Raw genomic sequence first — 24,256 nt, forward strand, 5'->3', positions numbered from 1 at the left:
CATAAAGATAAGATAGGCCAAAACAAAACTAATGTACGGTTATTCATGCGATTATGAGCAATTCGTCAAGTTGAAAATAACACAAACGCAGAAGAAAGCTAGCAAATTGTAGTAAGTGCAAAAATGAAACAAAAGTACAATTTTATAAAAAAAAAAAAAAAATTGCTTAATGGAAACACTTCATTTCAACCTAAGTAACTTGTCCCCAAGTCTTAAGACAAGTCTTTTAAAAACAGTAACTTAAGTGCAATTCAATCAATTAAACTCATTGACCCAAGTCATAACAACACTGGTATACTTTATTACAAGTTTTTTTCCATACAGCGCTCAAAACAGTTCAAAGCACTGCGGTAAAGGCCGAGATTTATTGCCACAATAAAAAGCAAGAACGGATCCATAATTTTTGTTTAAAAACCACGTCGCAACGTGACGTTGTAAAACAACTCACCGTCTTGCAACAGAAATGACGCCACAATACCGAAGATGAAAAACAAAGTGTAAACAAACTATAGCCTTCTTTAGAATTGTTGCGTTAGTAAGCTTGTTGATATAATAATTTGCCGGAAAAACAATTCTATAATTGATAATAATTGTTTGTGTAAGATTGGAATTTTCAACCGCGCAGCGCTTGCGGCCGCTTGTACGATTTAGCTAAGTAACCGCACAAGCGGCACGTAAATAAATCTAAACATTTTGCCGCGCTGGCTGTAAACAGTATGCGGCATGTCAAGGTTTTCTTGAAAATAAAAATGCAAGCGGTTTACACTTGGATGTTGCATCCTTAAAAAGTAAGCTGTTGTTTGTACTTTTATGTATCAACTAGCTTTCTTAAAGTGTTGAAATATATTGCTTATATAATGCTCTCGTTTTACTAAAAATGCAGTTTTTAAGCAATAAGCGTAAACTCATAAACCCAAAATTGCAATAGAACACAGATATTACGGTCCATCTAACAGTACCACATAATAATTTTACGGTACAGCGCAGCTTGCGAACAACTTATTAAGGTAGACTATGGTGCGGGCAGCGAACACAAATTTTATATTCACACCATCTCTAATTGGAATGCAGCATATCAAGAAAGGTATTCTAAATCATATGCAGCTGATTTGTGTAATAAAATACCAATAATGGAGCCGCGACCAATTTAAATATTTTGTAGTGTACCGGTGCCAAAATGTTAGAATCTAGTAAGCAAAGTCGTATATTTAAAAACTTAGACGTTATAGTCTATGACAGATTCATTCGAAATATGAAACTGATGATGCCACTCGGCGAAATATATTTTCCTTCTAATCTAAACAAAACGTCTGATCCTGTTTCTACTCATGTTTTTAACTGTGAGTTTTACTTGATACTCTATGACTGTGATCTGTTTATGTTTAAAAGACACGTAACATTCGAGCGTGGGAATTCATCTATATCAGGCAACTGACATGTCATTCGCTTTTAAAAATGTATCATTACGACTACGTATTATGCTTTTTGGCTGAATTGTTTACCTTTATATTTGGATTAACGAAAACACTAGAATATGCATATATTTTGTTTTTAAATTAAATAAAATTTACGTAATATATAGTATAGGGGGAATGGCAACTTACCCCCTCCTTTTTGAAACAACCTCAGTAATGAAACGGAAAATCGTAACAGTGGCCGCGACATCGCGAGGATTTGTCGCGCGACACTTTTAGGCGGCGCGACATCATGCCTTCTGTCAATCAAAAGTAGAGTTCAAGAATGAAAAAATGAAGGAATGCAATTCGTAATTTCTTAAAAGAGGATTGCGCAAGTCGTATTAGTGTAAAATATTAAACGCCATCTCATACATTTTGTTTTGGTAACTTGACACCTGTTGCTTCTGTATCATACAAATTAGATTAAACCCAAAACTACAACAGTTTGCTTTACTTACGCGATAGACTCCCTGTGTTTTGGCAAAGGATGGGCATTTTTCGGCGCTGGTCTAGAATCACAGTCATACTACAGCGTACAAAGAATTGATAAACAACGCACGATATTTGGGAAGGCTGGGCCAAGTATTATTATGTTTAATATTTTAGTTGTGTTAGGACCAGCGCCCATTTTTCCAAGGTTTTTCATTTTCAAACTTAGAGCTGAATACCTAAGAACAACCACCAAATAACTGGCCGTAGAGTCATTCGGAAAAATTGAACTCTAGGTTTTCTGGTTTACAAGTAACTTCCTGCACGTTTTAAGATCGAATATGACTGAATATAAATAATGATATTTTATCAATATTATTTTGGACGGTGGTCTAGAACCCCCCTACATTTTTAAGTACAGTTTTTATGAAACCAGTTGGTAAAATTGAAATTGCAAACTGTTAGAATAAATATAAGGCGCTGGTCTAGAATCCTACCACAGTTATGAAATCAACGCACAAAATTTGAGTAGGGTGAGAGTTAGCGTTTGAGTGTGGTTGGGTCAAGTATTATTATATTCATTATTTAATATTGATACTTGACCCACCCTAACCCAAAACCTAACCCGCATCCTAACCCAAATAATGTTCGTTGTGGTAGGATTCTAGACCAGCGCAAAATATAATAATATTACTTAAACCACTGAAATGCAGATTTTTTTTGAGCTACTTGCCTTCTTTTAATAAATTTTAAAAATATATTCGGCTACTAATCAATTCTAAACAAAGCGTCTATGCCAGTGTAAAACGTTTATATCATGCATTCCATCTAATCCTATAGTTTTAAAAAGGCACATTTCATTTGTACAAAAAAATAATTAAGATTTTTGCCAATATTTACTTTTTCTTAAAAACAAACAAATTTCCTATTTTTTAACCTTTAAATTTGTCAGTTGTTTTCATTTTCATTGCTAATTGATTTAAAATGAGTATTGTTTGTAGTGTTCACTGTTCAGCATCATGCAAAGTTAATATACAAAAAATTAGTTGTATAAATAAATAGTTAGACAAACCTAATATGATTTTAATTTTTCTTTTCAATTATATTCTCTGGTAAAAAAATCGGTTCTGGGAATAAAAAATTGTTGTTCAAAACGTGATTGGTTGATTGTAAGTTTAAAACTGTGGCGAGCTAACTAAATTAAATAGTATATAAATGCCATAACTTCCTACTTAGGTTTGTGAGTTATTACTTCAGATCGTTTGATCAAATGTAATGTCGTTCGGCCTGTCTGACAATGCGCAAGCAGTTTTGCAAGCCGTCAACAAATTGTACCACGACACAAACGCGACAGAGAAGGAAAAGGCATCAAGATGGCTTGGCGAATTTCAAAGATCTGTAAGTAAATAATGCTGTCAAAACAAATGAATAATTAACAATGGTTAAATCCATCTCGAACATTTTTGTGGCCCTTTCAACTAACCCAAATTTGAGCAACGATGATCTTTAAAATTATATTAATGGGTGATTTTTTTATTTGAATGAAGCTGAAATGTAGAACAGGTCATTCTAGCACAGCAAATCTGTTTGTATCTCTGAAAGCAATATGCTATGATAATGAATTTCAAATCAAAAAAGGTTGAGGAGATCGAGATCATCTTAATTTTAATTATAAAGGGTGGCATGCAGTTGTTGGCATTTTGAGTTAATATAGACACCGCTGTACCTGTTCAACACCTCAAGGTTCTAATTAATGCATTGACTATAGAAACTCAGATTAATAACAATTAATGTCTGACATTTTAAAAGTGCATTTTTACATTGCTTTTGTATCGAAATGTCTTAAACAAGATGATCTTGATCTACTCGACCTTTTTGGCTTTGCAATTCATTATTAAGCTACAGCACAGATCCGTGCATAGTTATTCCAAATATTCTTTGTTTTTGTGATTATAAAATGTCCACCCATGTGTTAAGGTTTTTGCCTGGGAAACAGCTGATCAGCTTTTGCGACTTAAAAATGATGTTGAGTCAACCTATTTTGCAGCGCAAACGATGAGAACAAAGGTTTGAACCAAATAGTTTTTTTTGTACTAGTATTTACTGTTTTTTTTTGCTATTTATTTGTAACTTTAAAGTCAGCTCAACAAACCTTTAACTTAATTACCTTAATTATTGTTATCTGTTTTAAGAAATAAAACAGCATTTTGAAAAAAGAAAGAAAAAATCCCAAGATTTCGTGCTAGTTATTTTAGTGGTAATACAAACATGGTACTGAGTTTATTTGTATTTAGCCTAATAACTTTAAACAATCCTTTTTATCAGATATTATATTCTTTCACTGAGCTACCACCGGACACGCACGAATCGCTGAAGGAGTCTCTTCTGACGCACATCGAACAACTTTGCAACCTTTCCCCTATTTTAACAACTCAGGTATATATTAATAATAAGGAGCAATTTACGTAACAAAAAATCCAATTCAAGTCTCATCCAAAAAAGATTATAACTGAATACCAGTGAAGTCATTTTTTTCATGCAATAGGCTGAGAAGCCTTATTCAAAATGTAAACATAATTTATTTTTATTAACATAACCAAAATGCATGAAGTATTACCTTGAGCGAAGTTTGGAAAAGAGGTGGCGGGCCAGAGGGTACCTACCAGCCCCTTGTATACAACATTGGAATGTTAGCAGGGAATACCTCCTAAAATCTGTGTATTTAAATCTCATAAAAAATATCAAATTTCACTTTAATTTTTTTTCTGATTTTAGTATAATCTTCCATTTTAACCGTTACACTATAAAAATAAAAACTCTGATATTAATTTTTACTTTGATTTTTTAAATTCTAATTTGTTTTTTTAGGGGAAAATTCTTATAAAATTCTAAAACAAATTATTTTCAGCTTTCGTTGGCAGTTTGTGACCTTGCCTTACAAATGGGTTCCTGGGGAATGCCGGCAGTTACGTTCATGCAAAAGTAAGTTACATGTAAAGGGACTATTTGTTCTATCTCGTAAAAGAAAAACAATAACACACTTTGGTGTCTATAAGTCTGTAGCTAGTGTTAGTTCAAGTCCAACAATGTTATTAAATTTATCTAAAATAAAGTGTATTTTCTCAATACGTTCATGCAAAAGCAAGCAACCTACGGAAAAGGCTATTTGCCCTGCTATTTACCTACTTGCTTTTTAAGGAAAAAAAACAAACAATAACACACTTAGGTGTCAATAAGTTTGTAGCTAATGTTAGTTGAACTCTAACAAACTGATAACTCCATTTGCATAAAATGATATTTAATTTATCTAAACATAAAGTGTAATTTCTTAATATAGCAGTAGATTAATGTACCCTTTTTCCAATCTAAATAACAATTTAAGAATTAGTTTGAATAGCTTTCTCAAAAAAAAAATATTTTTTTGTCTACAAATAGTTTTTTATTAACAAACTTGTTTTAGTTGCCCCAAATCTTTGATCCCGAATAAACCAGTTCAATATATTTCAAGTAACGTATTTCATTTTTATCCAGGTATGGCAAAGAAAAAGAATCCCTTCCTTATCTTCTTGAGATTCTTACTGTCCTGCCAGAAGAGGTTTCTACAATTGCTTAAAATATAGTTTGTGTTCAGCAGTGTGTAATTTACGTTAAATGCCTAAAGTTTCCACTTTTTGTTATACTTAATAGAGTAGAGTGACCACTAAATATACTTAAGGCTTTCCTTATAAGTAGGGCGATTATTTTTTGGCTTGTCAAAAAAACAATAGGTTATTTAAATCAATGTATTTCTAACAGGTCAAAATTTTGTCAAAATAAATTATTTTTAGGTCAAAATTTGTCAAAATTTGCAATTTTTTTTGGCCAAAAAATAATCGCCCTACTTAAAATCCTTGACATGTTTATTTTTCTTCTGATAGAACCACTTAATAATGTATTTGCGTTTGTACGGGTATCACATTATTAAACATTAGGAAACGTCTCAACCAACTATAGAAATTTTAAGCAGACACAGGCAAAGTCATTGGTTAGCATTAAAAAGGTGCACAAACACAAATTTGCCACATCAATCAAGTCTGGAAATGTTGAAATAAATTAAACATTTTTATTCAGGTTAGCAACCGGGCTCTGAGGTTGGGTGACAATCGACGAACTGAAATAATTGAGGAAATGGAGAATTCGGCTCCCATGGTTGTGGATCTACTGAAGGCTTGTGTTGGTAAGAGCGACTGAAATTTGCTTAAATTTATTTGAGCATGTAAATGTTGTTTCATTTTTTTAATAAGTGCTTATGTCCAAAAAGATAAAAAGGTAAGTGCATTTAGCAGTGTTGTGGAAAAAAAAGTCATTTCAGGTCCCAGTCAAGTCATTTGTAAAATAACTTCAGTCCAAGTCGAGTCATTTTCAACAAATAGTCAAGTCCCAGTCAAAGTCATTAGTTACGCAATATCAAATCACAACATAAGACCTTATTAAAATTTAGCTTTTGAAAAAGTCAAAAATGTTCCATTCTGACCAATTTTCACTCAGCAAACACAAAAACTGAAACGAGTAGCAAGTTGTTGTTTTAAACCGACTCAGCAGCTCCGATAGTTATGACGTCATTCAGTAAAGAATTGCGAAAATTTCTGTCCAAAATATCAGGTACTGGTGTGATTTCATAAAAAAAATGTCAAGTATCGGTCATTGTAAGTGACCAACTTTAAACGAATCTATTTTTGTTTTTTATTTTTAGATAGTTTAAAAGACGAAAAGCTGATGTGCAAAGTCTTCAAGTGCCTCACCAGCTGGTTCAATCTGGGTGTGTTGCCAGGCAACCACGTGGCAAGAAGCAAGCTGCTTGATGTTCCTTTCAACGTTTTGGTGAGTGTTAAATAGAGATAGACCGAAATATCGGTTTACCGATTATATCGGCCAATACTCTACCGATACATCGGTATCGGCAAATGTAGGCCGACACTTTGGCCGCTATTTTAATCCAAAAATATAGTATAATTTTTGCTGTACAAAAATCAACTTGCCTATTTTTGATCAAAAAAATTTGGGTTTTAGCATCACGCCAAGTTAATATGGAAAATAATAGTTTAATACTTAATAAAGGTATATAGGGTAAAACATTTTAACTTATTTAAGTTTTGAACATTTCCCAGGTATATAAAAAAAATCAGTATCAGGTATCGGTTGATAAAATTGTAAAGAATCAGGGATCGGTATCTGTCGATCTCTAGTGTTAAGTCAAGAGATAGACCCATGTATCGGTTTATCGATCACATCTGCCTATATTTTGCTTCTACTGAATATATTGTTATTGCTAAATTTTGCCCTTGACAGTTTACTACAAAATAATTTGTTTAGCATCATGCCAAGTTTACATGCAAAATAAGAGTTTAATAAATATAGGTAGATAAACGAAAATGTTACGTGAATTTTATTTTTAATTAGTTCAAATTATTACCACATTCCAGATATATAAAAAATTGTTATCTGTTTTAGGTCTAGATATACACCAATGTATCGCTTTATCGTTTATATTTGCCGATATTTTGCTTTTACTGATATATTGCTAAATTTTGGCCAACGTTTTGCTATGAAAATGTGATAGTTGTGCCTAGAATGCTAATGAATTTTCCATTTTTTTTTTTTGAAAAAAAGTTATTGTTTAGCATCATGCCAAGTTTTCATACAAAATAAGAGTTGAATATATATAGGTAGATAACTAAATTGTTATATGAATTTTATTTTTAATTAAGGCAATTTTTTACCACATTTCAGGTTTATAAAAAATAATTATATTTATCGCTCCAAAAAGTTATATTGGTCGATCTCTAATTAGGTCGATTTCATTTGGGGAGCTACACATTGAAAATAATGGTAAATGATAATACAGGATCAGAGCTAATACTCAACGCCAAGTGTTGGTATCAGTAGTTGACCGTTTCTAGGATGGTATAGTTGCTGATACCAAGTAGTTTAGGGATTTTTAGTGGCTTTTGATCAAACTAAGCGTTTTTTTAATATTAAAAGAAAGTTAATTATTTTCATAAGATAGCAAATAAACAACAATTATGTGTTAAAAATTCGTAAAGCTATAACTTAAAACACTCTAGAGATAGATAAAACATTCCTAGACGATTGTTCTTTGCCAGAGAATAGAAACGCTTTCTCTAGCTGCTAGTATGACATAGGCAAGCCGTTGAAAAAATCTTGCTGAGAACCAATTTCAATAAATCTAACCTACTTAAGTCGGCAACCTATCCAAATTAAACGTCGACTCAATTTTAGGTCGCGACCCTTAGGTTGAGAAACACAGCGTTAAAAGTTATTTTCCAAGCTCGAAGTCAACAAAGAAGAAATAAGACAATAGCATTAATAAAGTCAATTTTAATAAATATGGGTCCTTATATTCGTATCGCTTCCGCAATCTTTCGTAAACTTTGGAAAAATCTAACCATATACGAAACTCTTTCAGTCGGCAACCTAGCCAAACTAAACGGCGACTCAATTTTGGGCCGCGACCAATAGGGTTGAGAAGCACTTGAGAGTTTTTCTCAAGCTTTTAGTGAACAAAGAAGAAATAACACAATAGAATTATAAAAGACAATTTTAATAAATACGAATTTTAGCATTGTTTCAGCAATTTTCGTAAACTTTGGAAAATCTACAATAAATCTAACCATGTAAAAATACTTCAATCTGCGACCCAACCAAATTAAACGTCTACCCAATTTTGGGTCGCGTGAAGTTGGGAGGTCACACAAAGTGCCTAACCTGCTTAAAACACAGAGATTTTAAGCAAGTTTCCTAAAGTTTATATATTGCTGCTAAAAGGGGATCCAGAAACATAGACAGCGACTATTAATCTAAAAATAATTTTTTTTTCTATTTAAATTAACCGGAATTTGTAATCCCATTTTTTACTTCTGATCAAAATTTGGTTAAGAAACACTGCTTTAAGAGTCTGTTTCCGCTTCGTGCAGCGCGACACTTCTACATCTTCTACGCTGCACGAGGCAGCTTCGAACTGCATTTGTGCAGCGCTGTACGCGGCCGAGGACGTTGCAAGGTACAAGGACCTGGTCCAGCTTCTCTACGAAGGCTCCCATTCGCTGAGAGACGCCTATCACAACGCAGTAGCTCACGAGGATACAGACAAGTAAGCAGTGATTCTAAAACTGTTTTTGCGACCAGGGCTACCGAATAGGACTCTGGACACGACGTATTCTGTTTTAATTGCTGGAGCCGAACTCGGGACTCGAGCAGGACTACGTATGACTACCCGAGTCCGACGTGCGCATGCGCAGTAGAAAATTTAAAAGGATAAGGCTGTAAACTGTATTGTGGGTCGATATGTCATTTGACTACCTTTTTTGAGTGAACATCGGAGGCCGATTCTGGACTCAATAAAATCGGCAATTGGCCAAGCCATACTCTGGACTAGAGTATTTCCAAAAAACGTCTCATCCTGGTTTCACTCTGGTTTTTAAACTTTTGAGTATTGGTGTGAATTGTGGCGTTATTTGCCAGAATTTTTTGAGTGGTTTGCGGAGTCGAAGTCGGGTTCGGGTTGTTTTACCCGACTCCGCAGCCCTGCCTGCGTCACCTTAAAATATACTCAAGAACTTAAAGTTTATTATGACAGGTTAAAGGTCTTTTCCTTCGTAGATATTAGTTGATTACGCCGTTGTTCCTATAGTACTAAATGCTATTATAGATAATTCCGCTTTAGATACTACTGTTGGTTTATAGGTCTTATTTTGTGTGTGTTCTCAACAAAACAGTATATAGGACTTTAGGTATTACACGCCCAGAAAAAAAGTTCGAGACCACTAAACTAAGTAAAGTTAATGATCATAAACGAGCATCCATCGTAAATCGTTGCTGCTTTCTTATACTAGTTGTTAAATTTCGCGGCCTATTTTAAGCCTAGTAGCTCGTTAAAAGCAAAGACTCAAGCAAAAACTAATCCCGAAGTGGACTTCTACTAGACTTCCACTTTGTATTTGTTACATTGTTGCATAAATGTTACGTAATCATAATGCAATAGTTTACCGATCTAATAATAGAAAACTGTAACATTTAGAAATGCTTCGCGACCCACTGGTTGAAAAGCACTCTTCTAAAACCCAATTTTTTGTTAATTACAAGGCTCCTTTTTACCCTCGACCTAAATGCAAGCGTCTAATAGCAAACAATTTAATTGCTAGTTTTCCAGAGATTTTCGTTATTTCATGTAAAACTAAATGGGAGTCGATAGCTACAGAGAGCTAAAACGATGACGTCACATTATTTTAGGTTTTTGTTCCCCAATCAAAGGTCTCGAGGGGTGCAGACTCCTAAACTCTTATGCACACCTAAATACCACTTTACGTCTTGTCTGAAAATTTGAGAATTCTATACTTCTATGAATCTTCGGACAAAAATCGGTCTGAAACATCTAACGGCAAAATCAAGATTTGTCCCAATGCATCCACTCAGCAACAACTTTGATTTTATGGCATCTTCGCAGGTGCTTAAACCTGTGTCGGATTTTCACCGAACTTGCCGAATCGTTGCTCGAAGCCTTGGTCGGCGCCCCGGGTCAGGGACTCGGTAACCTTCTGACCCTTGACCTCTTGTTGCTGTGCAACGGACACTGTCAGTACGAGGTGAGTAATGTGCGACTGCCGCTTGTTGCTTGTAAAAGGAAATGGTTTATTTTGATTTTAAACCTAATCTTGGTTGTGGTGATTAGATGGTTATGACCTATTTTAGGGATGGAATCTTGTTTTTTGTTAAAAATGATTCATTTTTGTGGTGAATTACCTTATTTTTGTGGTAAATGACTTTAAGGGTAAAATTGCTTGATTTTTAGTGGGTTCTATTTTTTTTAATCTAAAAGAAACGACGCTCGCACAAGTTGTCGTGCGTATGTTTGATGATGAACTTATATGATGCTGGATTATAAATAAAATTCTACAGTATTTTATGTGTAGCAATTCTGCATTTTAATTTTTCCCGATTTGCGTTAGCAGATTATATGAATTGAGTCGTTCACACTACTACAGGCATTTTTGGATAAAAATCTGTATTTTATCGATGTCATTGTTACATATACTAACTTTAGTCATTGACATTGGTATAAATTATGCAAAAGTAGATAAATAATTTTTTTTTTCTAATTAGTTCTTTGAATGAACTTTAATCATCTTTAAAAAAATTCTTCTATTTTTAAGATTGTATAAGTTAAGTCATATAGGTGATTAACACTTGTTCCGCTTTGTAAAAAAAAAAAAAATTAAATAAATAAAAAATATTGTTCCGCTTTGAAGAAAAAAAATTATCCGATTTGCATGTCAGGTGGCCGAGGTCACGTTCCACCTGTGGTACAGACTTTCCGAGATGCTTTACTCCAACAACCACCAGGAACTACGAGCAGTGTTCGGGCCTTATGTGGAAAGACTTATCTGCTCGCTGGTCAGACATTGCCAGATGGAACCAGACAACGTGGGTGGTACTTCGTATTTCTAGAATGATATCCCGGGATTATTTTATTTCTATTTTTTTTTCTTATATGAATTCCCGAATATTTTTCGATCTTTTTTTTTTGATATATTCTCGGAATATTTTTTGATTATCTTTTTCGATACAAATTTCCAAAATATATATTTTTTTCGATGTAAATTCCCGAAATATTTTTCCGATCCTTTTTTCGTTATAAATTCCCGAAACATTTTTCGATTTTTTTTTTGTTGGGGAAACCTTAGCATCAATACTATCCGAGTGTCGGACGAACGCCAGCAAAAAATTCACCTAAATTCTTATTTTTCTGTTTCGACCTTTTGTTTGCCCAGCCAAGTGCTATTTTATTTTTTTTTTAATTGTAATTTAAGCCTTTATTATTACAATGATGATTGTATTACTCTACAGAAGATATACATTTTTAGTAGAAAATGACTAAGAAAGAAACGCCTGAAAAAATAACAACAACATGATGGCACAAAATTTTGAACAAAAATCAGTATATTTGTATTTACATTTTATTTACGATTCAAACAAATTCTTCATGTTTTTTGTCCTAAACCCTATTTTATGTTCAATTTAAAGTTGTTTATAGTACATGTTAAAGGCACTCTGCCTAGCAGTGTTTTATTACATATAAAAACTGGTTATAAACATGGTAAAAGTTATTTTTTTTTTGGAATTGATTTATGTTTCATGGCAGGAAGCCTTGTTAGACGAGAGCGACGACTTCAGCGACTTCCGCCACCGTGCGGCTGAACTTGTCCGCGACACCGTGTACCTAGTGGGCGCTACACGCTGCTTCAACCAACTCTTCGCATTACTTGACGCCGAAGGGACTTCCCCTACGTGGGACGTAACCGAAGCCACGTTGTTCGTGATGAGCTCGATCGCCAAACATGTCGACGTGTGAGTCATAGAAGCCCCTTTTGTGACGCCATAGACGCGCAATGCGAGATTTCGAATATTATTATGAGTGTGAAATGTTTTATTACCGTTTTTTTTTTTGATAGCTGAAGGACGTAAAATGAACCCGATTGTTATTTTTTGACTAAAATGTTTTCCTAGGTAATATTTTCTGCCTAAAATGTCCTTTATTGGATTATTTTTACTAAACTGTCCTTTGGTGGAAGTATTTTCTAAATAAATATTCTCTGGTAAGAAGTTTTTTAAATGAATGTTACTCAAGGAAATGTATTTCATCTAAAATTTGTAGCCCTTTTAGTAAGTTCAGAAAAATACAATTTACCTTTTGGCAAAATTTTAATTGTATAGTTATCACTAGATAACAGCTTAAGTTAATGCACAACTTGCATTAACGCCACAATCGAACTTTTACTACGCAGACGACCTTAAAAGGCGCCACAACCCCCCTCCGTCATACCCTGTTACTTTCTGCGCAATTTTTATGTGTGATTTTGGCAAAAATCGCTACTAATTATTCGCCTCCCGTGATATCCAATACCAAATCGTTTATCGTTTTTCATGTAATATGTTCTATATATATGTTTTGCTGTATACGTAATTATACCTCTGTAGCCTAAAGAGTTTAGTCAGGTCTTTTCAGGACTGAAAACAGTTTTATTAAAAAATAAAACGTTTTTGTATTGAATGTATTAGGACTCCATTTCACTTTCACATTTTTGGACACAAACCAGCAGATTTATGAAGTCTATTTATACTGTGACGTAAATTTGTGACGTCACTTTAGATTTTTTTTTGCCTACCGTGGTCCACTCGAACCAAAACAAAATTTTAGGGGTCCGCGGTAAAAAAAGTACAAGAACCCCTGGTTTAACAGGACTGAGAATCTTTGATTCTTATAGTTACAGTTAAACTTCGTGTTTTTGTCGCCGCAAGAAAAGGTTGCGAAACACACTGGCTTGAGCCGCCTAAAGAGGTTAATCCGGTCTTGTCTGGACTAAACAGCTGCTGTTTTACCAGGACTGAGGAGTCTGTCGTCCCACAAGTTCTTCAAGCCATCATCGCCCTGCCTCCCGATAGCCACCTAGCGGTTAGGCACACCAGCGTCCGGCTTGTTGGAGAACTGTCGGCTTGGATTGACAAGCACGCCACATTGCTGGGTAGGATGCGAGCTGTTGTGCGCTTTTTAAGACCGGTTTAAGCCGTTGAACATGTGCGATGACTGATGATGTTTATCGAATTTGATAAGTCTCTGTTGCAAAAAAATGACTGAGTGCGAGTCAAGTAATTTGCAATCTAACTCCACTACAAGTCTAGTCGTTTTTAATTTAAATAACAGTTATGTCGAAGTCCAATCCATTGTCAAATCCATATTATGGAATTTATTAAAACAAGTAACCTTTAGTAAATGAAATTAAGATAAATCCTTGTTCGAGTGATTTAGTTTCCAATTGTTGAAGAGCTGTCGGCTTGAATTGACAAGCACGACACAATGATGGATAGGATGCGTAAGATAAAGTAGGTCTGAACGGCGTAAGTCCAAGCCAAACCTGTATTATAATGGCTGAAAAATAATCAAGTCATATGCTCCATTTTGCATTTTTGCGTCGAAATTTCGCGTTCTCAAGTTTCTCACAGTAGCTTTTTAAGTAAAGGAGCTGTCCTTTTATCTATATAAAAACTAAATAAACGCGTCATAAAATAGCTCCAAGGCCGTATCCCCTCAACGGGATTCGAACCCGGTACCCTCTAAACTCAATTCTGCCTTTTTGCGTCTGCAGATCACGTTCTCCAGTTCCTCACAGGAGCCCTCCAAGTAAAGGAGCTTTCCTCTATCGCCGCTCTATCTCTCCAGTATTTATGCGAGGCCTGTCGTCAGCATATGGTGCAACATTACAACGCGCTTATTCAGCTTATGCAGGTAACTGCTAGTAATGCATAAGAGTAAATTCATTTCAAATCATCCAATTTAAATCACAATTCTGCCGTAACCCTTTTCAGATTCATTGAAATTCACACAGCAGCTTACAAATGACAAAATAACCATAACTTTTTAAATTTTATTTACGTCTGTCGAGTACTTTATGAGATCGCACTTTGAAATTGGCATTATTAGTGCACTAAGTGGCGATATATACATTTTGTGTTTTTGGTAAAATCTTTCCCATTTCTTATTGGACTTCTACAATTTTGGGCTCTTTCGAAGGTAAAGGTGAGGCCTAACTATTTGAGTATACCGGATAACATCAGATCTATGCCGATATACGATTACAGATGTAAAGTGGCAGTATCGGTACTTGTCCATACTCTGGTGGTGTCGATGCTAATCTGATACCAAATTGATTTTTACCGTACATCTAGTTTTGCCATCGAACGTTTAGTTTCTATCATTCCAGGTAAATTTTACCTTGAAATAAATAGACTTTCTAACGCAAAAAAGGAATAGCAGCCTATTTACCCTGAAAACTATTACCATTGGCACTTACTAATATAAATTTTCCTTATTCGGCCATAGTAATTTTATGTTGCTTTTAAAACCACTTAATTCCAGTATTTCTTGAAACAATAATTTTCCACTTATGTAAAACATATAATAAAGGCCTTTAATAAATATTTTTCCAGGTGCGACTTCGTGTACAACAGATTCACCCTTATGAAAAAAGTACTTTGTATTCAAATTGAGTTAACTAGTGGTTTAGAACCTTTTTATTATCATGTTAACCCATCAAAATACCTTTTTGCACTTTTTCAAATTAAATTAACTAGTGATTTTATTAGAGTGTTCATTCTGTCTTAAATTCTAAAAATAAAAATAAAATAGCAAAAAATCGTGTAAGCTACTGAGATAAAAAAGCGCTCTGTAGAGGTTTATATTATTTTAAATATCTCCCTTAAAAAAACTTGTTGCTTGTTAGTTATTTCCTCTAAATTGGCTAGTGATTTTATTAAAGGGTACCTTCTGTCTTAGAAGTAAAAAAAATACCACAAAATCCTGTTTAACTACTGAGATAACGTCAAACGTTTTTAGTCTATCTAACTTCTAAGAAATATATGAATAATATGTTTTTAGGTTGCAGATGAGCTCAACGTTTCTGCGGATGCATCGATCGGTCTTCTTAAAGGTAACTTTAGCACTTATACCGAAAAGTTGTCACCTCACTTCTGTCTTGGTAAAGGCAGTGTTAACTCTAATTTAAAATCGAAAAAAATTGACGATTTAAGGGGTTTGGGTTTTAAACAGGGTATTTTTTTAATTTATTGCGTTCATGTGCTGCCAATAAGGGTTAACTGTAAAGCTTGCATTGAAAGCCTTCATTAATAAGGCGAAAATGAACCTGTATTTTTTATATTTCCTGGCAAGGATTTGCAAATATATTTTATTTCTTAAGCCACGCCATGTGTTGAGTTCGCTGAACATACGTCTGTTTATAAAGGTACTTCATGTAAAACATATTGCATTGCGGAGTTAAAACAACACCGGCAACGATCGCATTTATTTGATCCTAAAAACATATCCTCGCAATTTGATAAAAAATCCCTGTCCTATGATGCTCGCAGCCTAATATGTCTACCACAACGCCTTTGGATCTTTAAATCTCTTTGAATTAATTTGCTTATTAAAAAAGTCTTAAAAAAATTTTTTAAATGGGTTTCAATTTATTTTACGTGTAGCTTAAGTGTTTAGAAAGTACCCTACTAAAACACCTTTTATACTTTTTTTATCGTGTAAGGCAAGGTATTTTTTAACTTATTTAATTATTTTCAAAACAAAGTGATCCAAATTTAGGTCTTTAAAAACCTATTATGTCTTTAAATTTCTTTTATAAAAAGTGTGCCAAACTTGTACTATATTCTCAGCTATTATAGCTTTCTCCATACTGTGCAAGTTACATATTAATTCACATTCATGTTTGACAATGAATAGGCGTGGTTACAATCATCAGCCAACTACCACTGCCCTACCTTCAAGAAGCAGTATCACTTCTCTGCCAAACGCAAGTCAACATGCTGCAGCAGCAACTGCAAGCCGACCCCAAGACAGGTAAAAAATAAATATGGTTTAAATTAGAGATCGACCGACACCGATACCCGATATTTTACAAATTTTCAACCGATACCCGATACCGATGCCGATTTTTTTATATACCTGGGAAATGTTTAAAACTTAAATTAATTGAAAATAAAATCCTAATAACGTTTTAGTTCATATACCTTTATTAATTATTAAACAATTATTTTGCATATTAACTTGACCTGATGCTAAAACCAAAATTTTTTTAATAAAAAAATTGCTAAGTTGTTTGTTGTATAGGAAAAATTATATTATATATTTGTACTAAAATATCGGCAAAAGTATCGGCCTACATTTACCGATACCAATATATCGGTAGAAGCCAAATATCGGCCGATATTATCGGTAAACCGCTTTTTTGTTGGCTGCGAGCTTTTTTTTAATAGTTTTAAGTTTTATCATGTAATTGTGGGCCGAGGGGACTATGGCCCCACAACTCTATGTTTTGCCTATTTTAACATAGTAAATTCAAACATACTTTAATCTATCTACTTAAGCTAAATATGTTTTTTACAATGTCTTAGCCACGTTGACAGGCTCCCCGAAAAATATAATATAACTACATGTTCGTAAAGTTAGACATGTCATCGCCAATATTACGCTTTTAGGAGGTAACTGAAACTAATTTTATAAGTAAATAATGACATCTTGCTTGGCCATCCTTGTTAACATTACAAATGCATTTAACCAGAAGTTTTTTTTTTACTTTTACACTGTTTGGCTAAGCTGGGGTATATTTTAACCGTGTATTAACATTTACGAGGTTAAATCACCGTCGTTATGCGAATTAAAATCGAAGTTTTATTTTTCGAAAACGTCTTACTTTTTTGCATACATGTAAAAAACACAACGAAATGACTGCAATTTAAAAAGAGGTCAGTAAGCGACGATTCAGCAGAAGGGCATTAAAATAGAGCTGGGCATTCGAGACTTTCGCAGACTGGGTTTCACCAGAGCCCTGCCCCTGTCCACTTGCAGAGAATGTCATTCAATTAATATTCTTAGTTGCGTTAAGACGTTTCGATTTCTGGACCAATTTGATCATACTGAGGAACGTGTTTAAATTTGGAACGGATTCGGCGTACTTACAGCGGATCGTCAAGTTTTTTGTTTTTTTTTATTTGTTTTATTTTAATTTGGACACAACAAAACGAGTGCAAACGAAAAAAAAGAGGCGGGATAAAACACATGGCAGAAAGCGACGATTTATGAGTGAGGCATTAAAGTACAGTCGGACATTCTGGGCTTGCCTACTGGGTTTCACTATAGCTCTGTCCACTTGCAAAAAAAGTCATTTAATTAATATTCTCAGTGGCGTTAAGACGAATCATACTGAGGAACATACTTAAATTCGGAACGGATTCGGCGTACTTATAGCGGATCGTCAAAGGTTTTGTCAAACACAAGTTCCAAAATAAATTAAAAGTTTTGAAGAGATCCAAGATGTTATTTCTTTCCAATAACATTCAATATGATGACAATTATAAAATATAAGCGATATAGGTTTAGGGGGATTTCGACAGAAAACACATTGGTCTGAGTCAAAGTGTAAAGCTTAGTTTATTACAATGGCACGTAGGTGAAGTTTTATTTAAGACGAGCTTAGTTTGGTTTTAATTGTGGAACTATAGACATTACAATACAGTTTTTGCCAAGGAGTTGTATTTGAAGAAAGGCCTAAGTCCCTCTCCCAATGCTTTTCCGGGAGAAACGATGAAAACTGCTTCATTTTGTTGCATAGACCTTCGTCTTAAGTTTTATTTGTCTTTTGATTATCCAGCGCACAAGGACCCCACCTTGTGGCTAGACCGTCTCGCCGCCATCTTCCGCAACGTGGAGCTAAAGGGCCGGCTCAACAACGGTGACCCGCATCCTTGCAAAGAGGTCACTGAGGTCGTTTGGCACGTGCTTAAACCTACTCTCGAGCGACACCAGGCGGACAACAAGATCGTCGAGAGATGGTGCAGGTCGGTGTTTTTTTATTTTTGTTTAATTTGTGCAAGATAGGTTTGGGAGAAAGCTGAACAGTGTGCCGCACTGAAGAAGAAAAAAAGTGGAACTCAACATTTTTTTTTACTTTTTAGTAGGTCATTTTCATCCTGAATTTTTTTAAGAAAAAACCCTTGCCGATTTGAACTTTTATAATCCCTTATTTAAAACTTCTTGTTTAAATCAATCTGTTACAGTCCTTTTTAATTTTTCTATTTATGTTCTGTAAGCCAATATATTATACATATTTTTTTCCAACATTTGTATAAAGTTATTTCCACCTGTTTTTTAATTATATTTTTTACTATAATAAACCGATCTATTCCAACTCTTTTCAATTTCATTTTTTCCATTTTTTTAATTCTATTTTTTACTATTTTAAACCAATATGTTCCCACCCTTTTTCAATTTTTTTATTTGTTGTATCGATCTGTTACAGCTCTTTTCAATTTTAATATTTACCCTCTTGTTCAAGCCAATCTGATTTTCAAATTTTAATCTTTCTAACTTCTAGTTTAAAACCAATCTGTTCCAACCCGTCTCAATCTCCAATCAGCCTGCATCATCCAATTATAATTAACATTTATATGAAAGTCAAAAATTTCCCAGATAGGGGTTTGCAGAAATTTTTAGATAGTTAAAAGGTATCGCAGACTTAAAAGTTTCCGAAACCCTGATTTAAATAAATATGTTTAAATCCTTTTCATTTTTTTTTTTTGAATAAAACCCTTGTTCAATTTATATTACTTTCCCAGGTGCGTTCGCTGTGTAACTTGTATAAACCAATCTGTCCCAACCCCTTTCAACTTCAAATGTTCAACTAGTATAAAGCAATTCATTCCAACCCTTTCCAATTCCAACGTTGTTCAACTTGTATAAACCAATCTGTCCCAACTCCTTTCAACTTCAAATGTTCAACTAGTATAAAGCAATTCATTCCAACCCTTTCCAATTCCAACGTTGTTCAACTTGTATAAACCAATCTGTCCCAACTCCTTTCAACTTCAAATGTTCAACTAGTATAAAGCAATTCATTCCAACTCTTTCCAATTCCAACGTTGTTCAACTTGTATAAATCAATCTGTCCCAACCTATTTCAATTTCCAATAAGCCTGTATCAGCCATTCATAATATTAACATCAATATTGAAAAGTTGAAAAATGTCCCAGGTGTGCCCGCTTTGCAATCCGCTGCGCCGGTTCTTCAGTCCAGTCCACCCTCCTTGCTCCAATCGCAGAAACCATCACGTCAGTTTACGCCCAGCAACCGCACAGCTGCTTCTTGTACCTGGGGAGTGTATTGGTGAGTTGTGCGAGAATAGAAACTTTTAGCAGGGCCATTTTAAATCGTCGACATTCTTTTACTGACTTCATCTGTTTCAACTTGTTTAAATGTGTTTTCATATTTCGCAAATTTAAAATCTTTACAGAATGAATTAGGATTTACAAAATTTGGGGGAAAAAAATTTGCCCTAAATAATATTTTTTTAGGCTATTATATAAAGATGTAACGATAGGCGTTGTATGACAAAAATTGCTTTTTTTTTTTAAAAAACAAATTTTGAATAGCGGTTTTAAAACGGAAAAAATTGTTTTATTTTTTTGTTTGTAACTTTTTACCCATTTTTTTTCTTTTTGGACTGCGAAACGCTTATTTGGATTAGACCTTTTGGAAATAAGCAAAACAACTACAATGTCCCCAAAATTATTTCATAGGCCCAGACAACTTTAAATGTTTTTTGGGAATGACGACTTGCGGTTTTAAATTTAAATACCGAATACCGTTCTTATTTATAAAGTTAAAAAATCAAGAAAAATTACCTATATTTGTGTAAAAGAAATTTGGGTTTTTTAATTTTGCGCGTAGAGCAGTGTTTCTCAACCTTTTTAGCATACGGACCGGTCAAATTTCAAAACAAATTTTGCGGACCGGTGGACCTTCAAGAATCAGAATCAGTCCAAAATTTAATTACGCAATAGTATACAACTAAAACACTTTCTTAGGTTTCACAACTGGCCATAAAGTGTATGACTTAAACGAGTTGTTGCCTACTTTTAAACAGTTGCAGCACTGTGACGTACAATGAAGTCCAAAGAATATCATTAACTCTATTTACGTCACAATGCTTCAAATTACAGAGCTGGCGAAGTTCTAAATTTGATGGATAAGATATCAAATTTTAATATATTTGCCGGCCGGCAGGAAAGCTGGCGGTTAAGAACCACTGCCGCAGAGGGTCGCTAAAGTATGTTACCATTATTTCTTTATAAAAGTTACCATTTACCTGCCTAACACCGCGTCAACACTAAACAAATGTCGTGCGTAAAAACAGGCGAGCAAGTGTGTTTTTGTTTTCGTTTAAACTCTTTCCATTGTGACGTAACAAGCCGATCGCGTAGGTGGACGAGTTCGGCAGCGACGCGTCGCTACTCGCCATGCTCAACTCGTTTACTCAACCCACCTTCGCAATACTCGACCAGGAGCGCGGACTCGAAAATCACCCGGACACTGTCGACGACCTGTTCCGTCTCTGCTGCCGGTAAGTTTGCGTTATTTTACACCTGCGCAGCTGCGCTACCGGTAAGTTAACGTAGTTTCTGATTGTTGTCTTTATTTTTTATTTGATTCTTGGTTCAGTTGTCCACAAATTGTGTTTTTGCGTACTCAACAAGATTCAAATGAAATTAAGAATTCAACCACTGTTTCTTGTCAAAGGATTTTTAGAAACTGCTTGGTTCTATTTTTTTGTTTCTGGTACCCAACTAATTTCTACCGAATTAATTTTCCTACTGAAAAATGGTGAAATGCAGTCGACTACTGACGTTTCATTAAACTAGTCAAAAATAAACAAAATACATTTTAAAAGGTTTTCCAAAAACATTTTGTACATTAAAAACGCTTAAAAAAATTGTCCACCCTCTGGCAGCTTTTCATGGTTGTTTATTTTTTAAACGAGTTTTTTTTATTACGAGTAAAAGCACTTCTTGCCGATACCAGCAAAGTTAAAAAACACAAAAAAGGCAAAAAATATAATTATAATAGCTTTTTAAAGTGGTATGTTTTACCCCGTATATACTAGATTATAGAGAACTGTTGTAAAACAAATCAATATTTTGTACTTTTTTTAATTTGTAATCTTTACCCCGTCCACTAGATTCGCGGAGAACTAATGAAGACAAATATATATATATATATATATTTTTTTTAAGTTGTAATTTTTTCCCCCACTACTAGATAGATTCGTGGAGAACTGATGAAAATCATATTTTAATTTTTTTAAATTGCAATTTCATCCCGTGTCCATTAGATTCATGGACTCCTGATAAAGCAAATAACTAATTTTATTTTAAACTTGTAATTTTTCCCCGTCCTTCAGATTTGTGGAGGACTGATAACTTTTTTTTTTCAATTTTTTTAAGTTGTATTTTTTCCTGCCAGATTCGTTGAGAACTGTCCCGGCGAGTTCCTGGCCCACCCGGCCTGTCCGGCCATCTTCCAGTGCGCCCTGGCCGGTCTAAGACACGAGCACCGCGACGCCAACGCTTCTGTGTGCAAGTTTCTCCGTAACGTGGTTGAATGTCGCCTTACCGCGCCACACGACCGACTAGTTGAAGAGGCCTTGACGGCTTATGGGGGTCAAGTGGTCGAACAATCTCTGCAAGCCTGCCTTTTCCACATTCCGTCTTATCTTTACCCCGATGTAGCTGAGCTATGGTGGGCGATGCTGGACAGGGACCGAGCGGTACGTGCAAGTGCTTGGTTTTGAAAAATTTGAATTGATTTGCGTTGTGAACGAGCGGTCTTTGAAAATTGCTACGTTCTTTCAATAGCGTTTATTAAAAAGTCATTTTTCGGTACGTGCAATTGGTTGGTTTGGAAAAATTTGAATTGAATTGTGTTATAAACGAGCGGTCTTTGAAAATTGCTACGTTCTTTCAATAGCGTTTATTAAAAATCATTTTTGGGTTTATTTTTCCCAACTAAAGTTTTGTGTTTTTAAAGTGAGTAAAACTGTTTTTGAACTATTCGTTATTCTGTTCATCATGCCATAAAAAATATTTTGTTTTAAATTATATTCAAAAACAGCGACCGACCCAATTTCAGGTATTTAAAAAGCTATAAAAATTCGTTCAAAAACAATTTGCATGTCTTAAAATCGATTTCATAAAAATGTGTTTGGCCTGGTTTCCTTGCCATAGGTCCGCTTGTGTATAAGTGCATTAGCTACCCGGATTTTTGGAGTCTAAATTGACAGAAAGGTGATTTTCAGGCCTTCTCCAACTGGCTGATGAAGAGTTTAAAGGAACTTCCGACCGAAATAACGTTGGCAACCGCCACTCCCCAACAGACCATGCAATTCCACGCAGAAGTAGTGGCGTAAGTTGTTCTTTCTTCGACTGGTGCTTTTGTAAAAATTTCTCAAGCTGTTGTAATCTTATTTACCTTAATAGTTCGTCCATAGCATATTTGAATCTTCAAAAGTTCTAATCGATTTTCATTTTGAAAAGTCTTTGAAAGAACCCTATGTTTTTCCAAAAGTCTGTGGATTTATTTTATATGCAGCTCGATTTAAGTGGTTTGAAAGTTCCGTGGTGCGAGTCCATTTTTAGTTTTACATTAGTAGCTTTTTGTCAAGTTGGCTTTTAACTGCTCAAATACAATATCCTGACTTGTGTTTTTTTGCAAAATTCAGTATTAAGCATCAGCACTTATGTTAATTAGTTTATTCTAAAAAATTAAAAAAATCATTTTAAATAATTGTTACAGGCGCCTATAAAAAATGTATCTTTTTTTTTTTGGGCCCACGAAAAGGTGAAATTTTGTTGTGAAACTATGAACTTCAGTTTTATAATAATGACTCGCTTCTGCATTAATATTTTTTATCTTCTTTTAAGCACGCATTTCAATTATTTTAATTGGTCACTATATATAGCTGCTATAAGTTTGTGCAATCTGGTAAAGGATAAATACTCGACTGTGATGACGTAACAGGCGACAATTATTAATGTCACGTTTTGTTTTTTTAGCAACCTCAATTTAAGGATAATGACTCGTTTCTGCATTATTTTTTTATCTTATTTTTATCGCGCATTGAACTTTCTATTTATTTGTTAACGATATGCCTGCTTCAAGTTTGTGAAATCTGGTAAATAATAAATTCTCCACTGTGATTACGTAACAATTGATTACGTCACATGTTTTTCTTTTTAATAACGTCACATCTTCTATAAATATTCCTCATTGTTTTGCAGCGCCACCGCGTGGAAGACGGTCAGTTACCTTTTAAGAGATTTTTGCCGACTCTACAGATGACGTCATCAAGCTTTATGACGATCGATTTAGAACGGATGCTTTTATTTCTCGTCCGCGCTGCGTCACAGGCTCGAGGGGGCCCCCTGGCGGACGAATGAGGGCGAAAAATCATGCGTTTTAAATTATTTTTTACCTTGCGCTGTAATATTTCGAAAAGTGTTTTTATAACAACGGAATCGATTCGCCAGAAATCTTGTGGATTTGCTCGTCGCTCGAAGTGTAAGGCTAGGGAAGTCAAACTGCAGAAACAGAGTTTTAACAAAGTCAGTTTTAACAAAAACTCTATTTATTCTTAGTAAAAACAAACCATATTCTGCTCCGGATCCAAAATTTCTAAAGGGGTGATTTGAAAAAAGTTTGAAATCGTTAAGCCATGAATAACAAATTATGAACACATTCGGTTAAAAAAAATCATAGAACTGGCACAAAATTTGAATAACACCTCATGAAGAAAGATGCCGAAAATTTACAACGAAAGAAGAATTTAAAAAAAAGCTGAAAATTTTTGAAGTCTTAAAAAATTTTTTTAATTTAGAAATTATTTTAAATTGGCTCAAAATCGGTTTAGAAGTTCTAA

General features: G+C 34.4%; 1 protein-coding gene across 1 annotated transcript; it reads left to right on the plus strand.

The window, feature by feature from the left end:
* The first annotated feature begins 3,152 nt into the window (after positions 1-3,152).
* LOC146162643 (transportin-3-like) lies at positions 3,153-23,776 on the plus strand. The gene is made up of 21 exons (XM_083383791.1): positions 3,153-3,284; positions 3,864-3,953; positions 4,212-4,322; positions 4,795-4,868; positions 5,418-5,481; positions 5,997-6,102; positions 6,619-6,746; positions 8,861-9,036; positions 10,390-10,528; positions 11,220-11,366; positions 12,085-12,290; positions 13,326-13,465; positions 14,087-14,226; positions 15,376-15,427; positions 16,231-16,347; positions 18,158-18,344; positions 19,536-19,668; positions 20,766-20,905; positions 21,805-22,108; positions 22,637-22,743; positions 23,619-23,776. The coding sequence occupies exons 1-21, from the start codon at positions 3,162-3,164 to the stop codon at positions 23,677-23,679; spliced, it is 2,745 nt and encodes a 914-aa protein (XP_083239917.1). The 5' UTR covers positions 3,153-3,161; the 3' UTR covers positions 23,680-23,776.
* The last annotated feature ends 480 nt before the right edge of the window (positions 23,777-24,256 follow it).

Source organism: Ascidiella aspersa, chromosome 3, assembly GCF_963924565.1.
Source record: "Ascidiella aspersa chromosome 3, kaAscAspe10.2, whole genome shotgun sequence".
NCBI lineage: Eukaryota > Metazoa > Chordata > Ascidiacea > Phlebobranchia > Ascidiidae > Ascidiella > Ascidiella aspersa.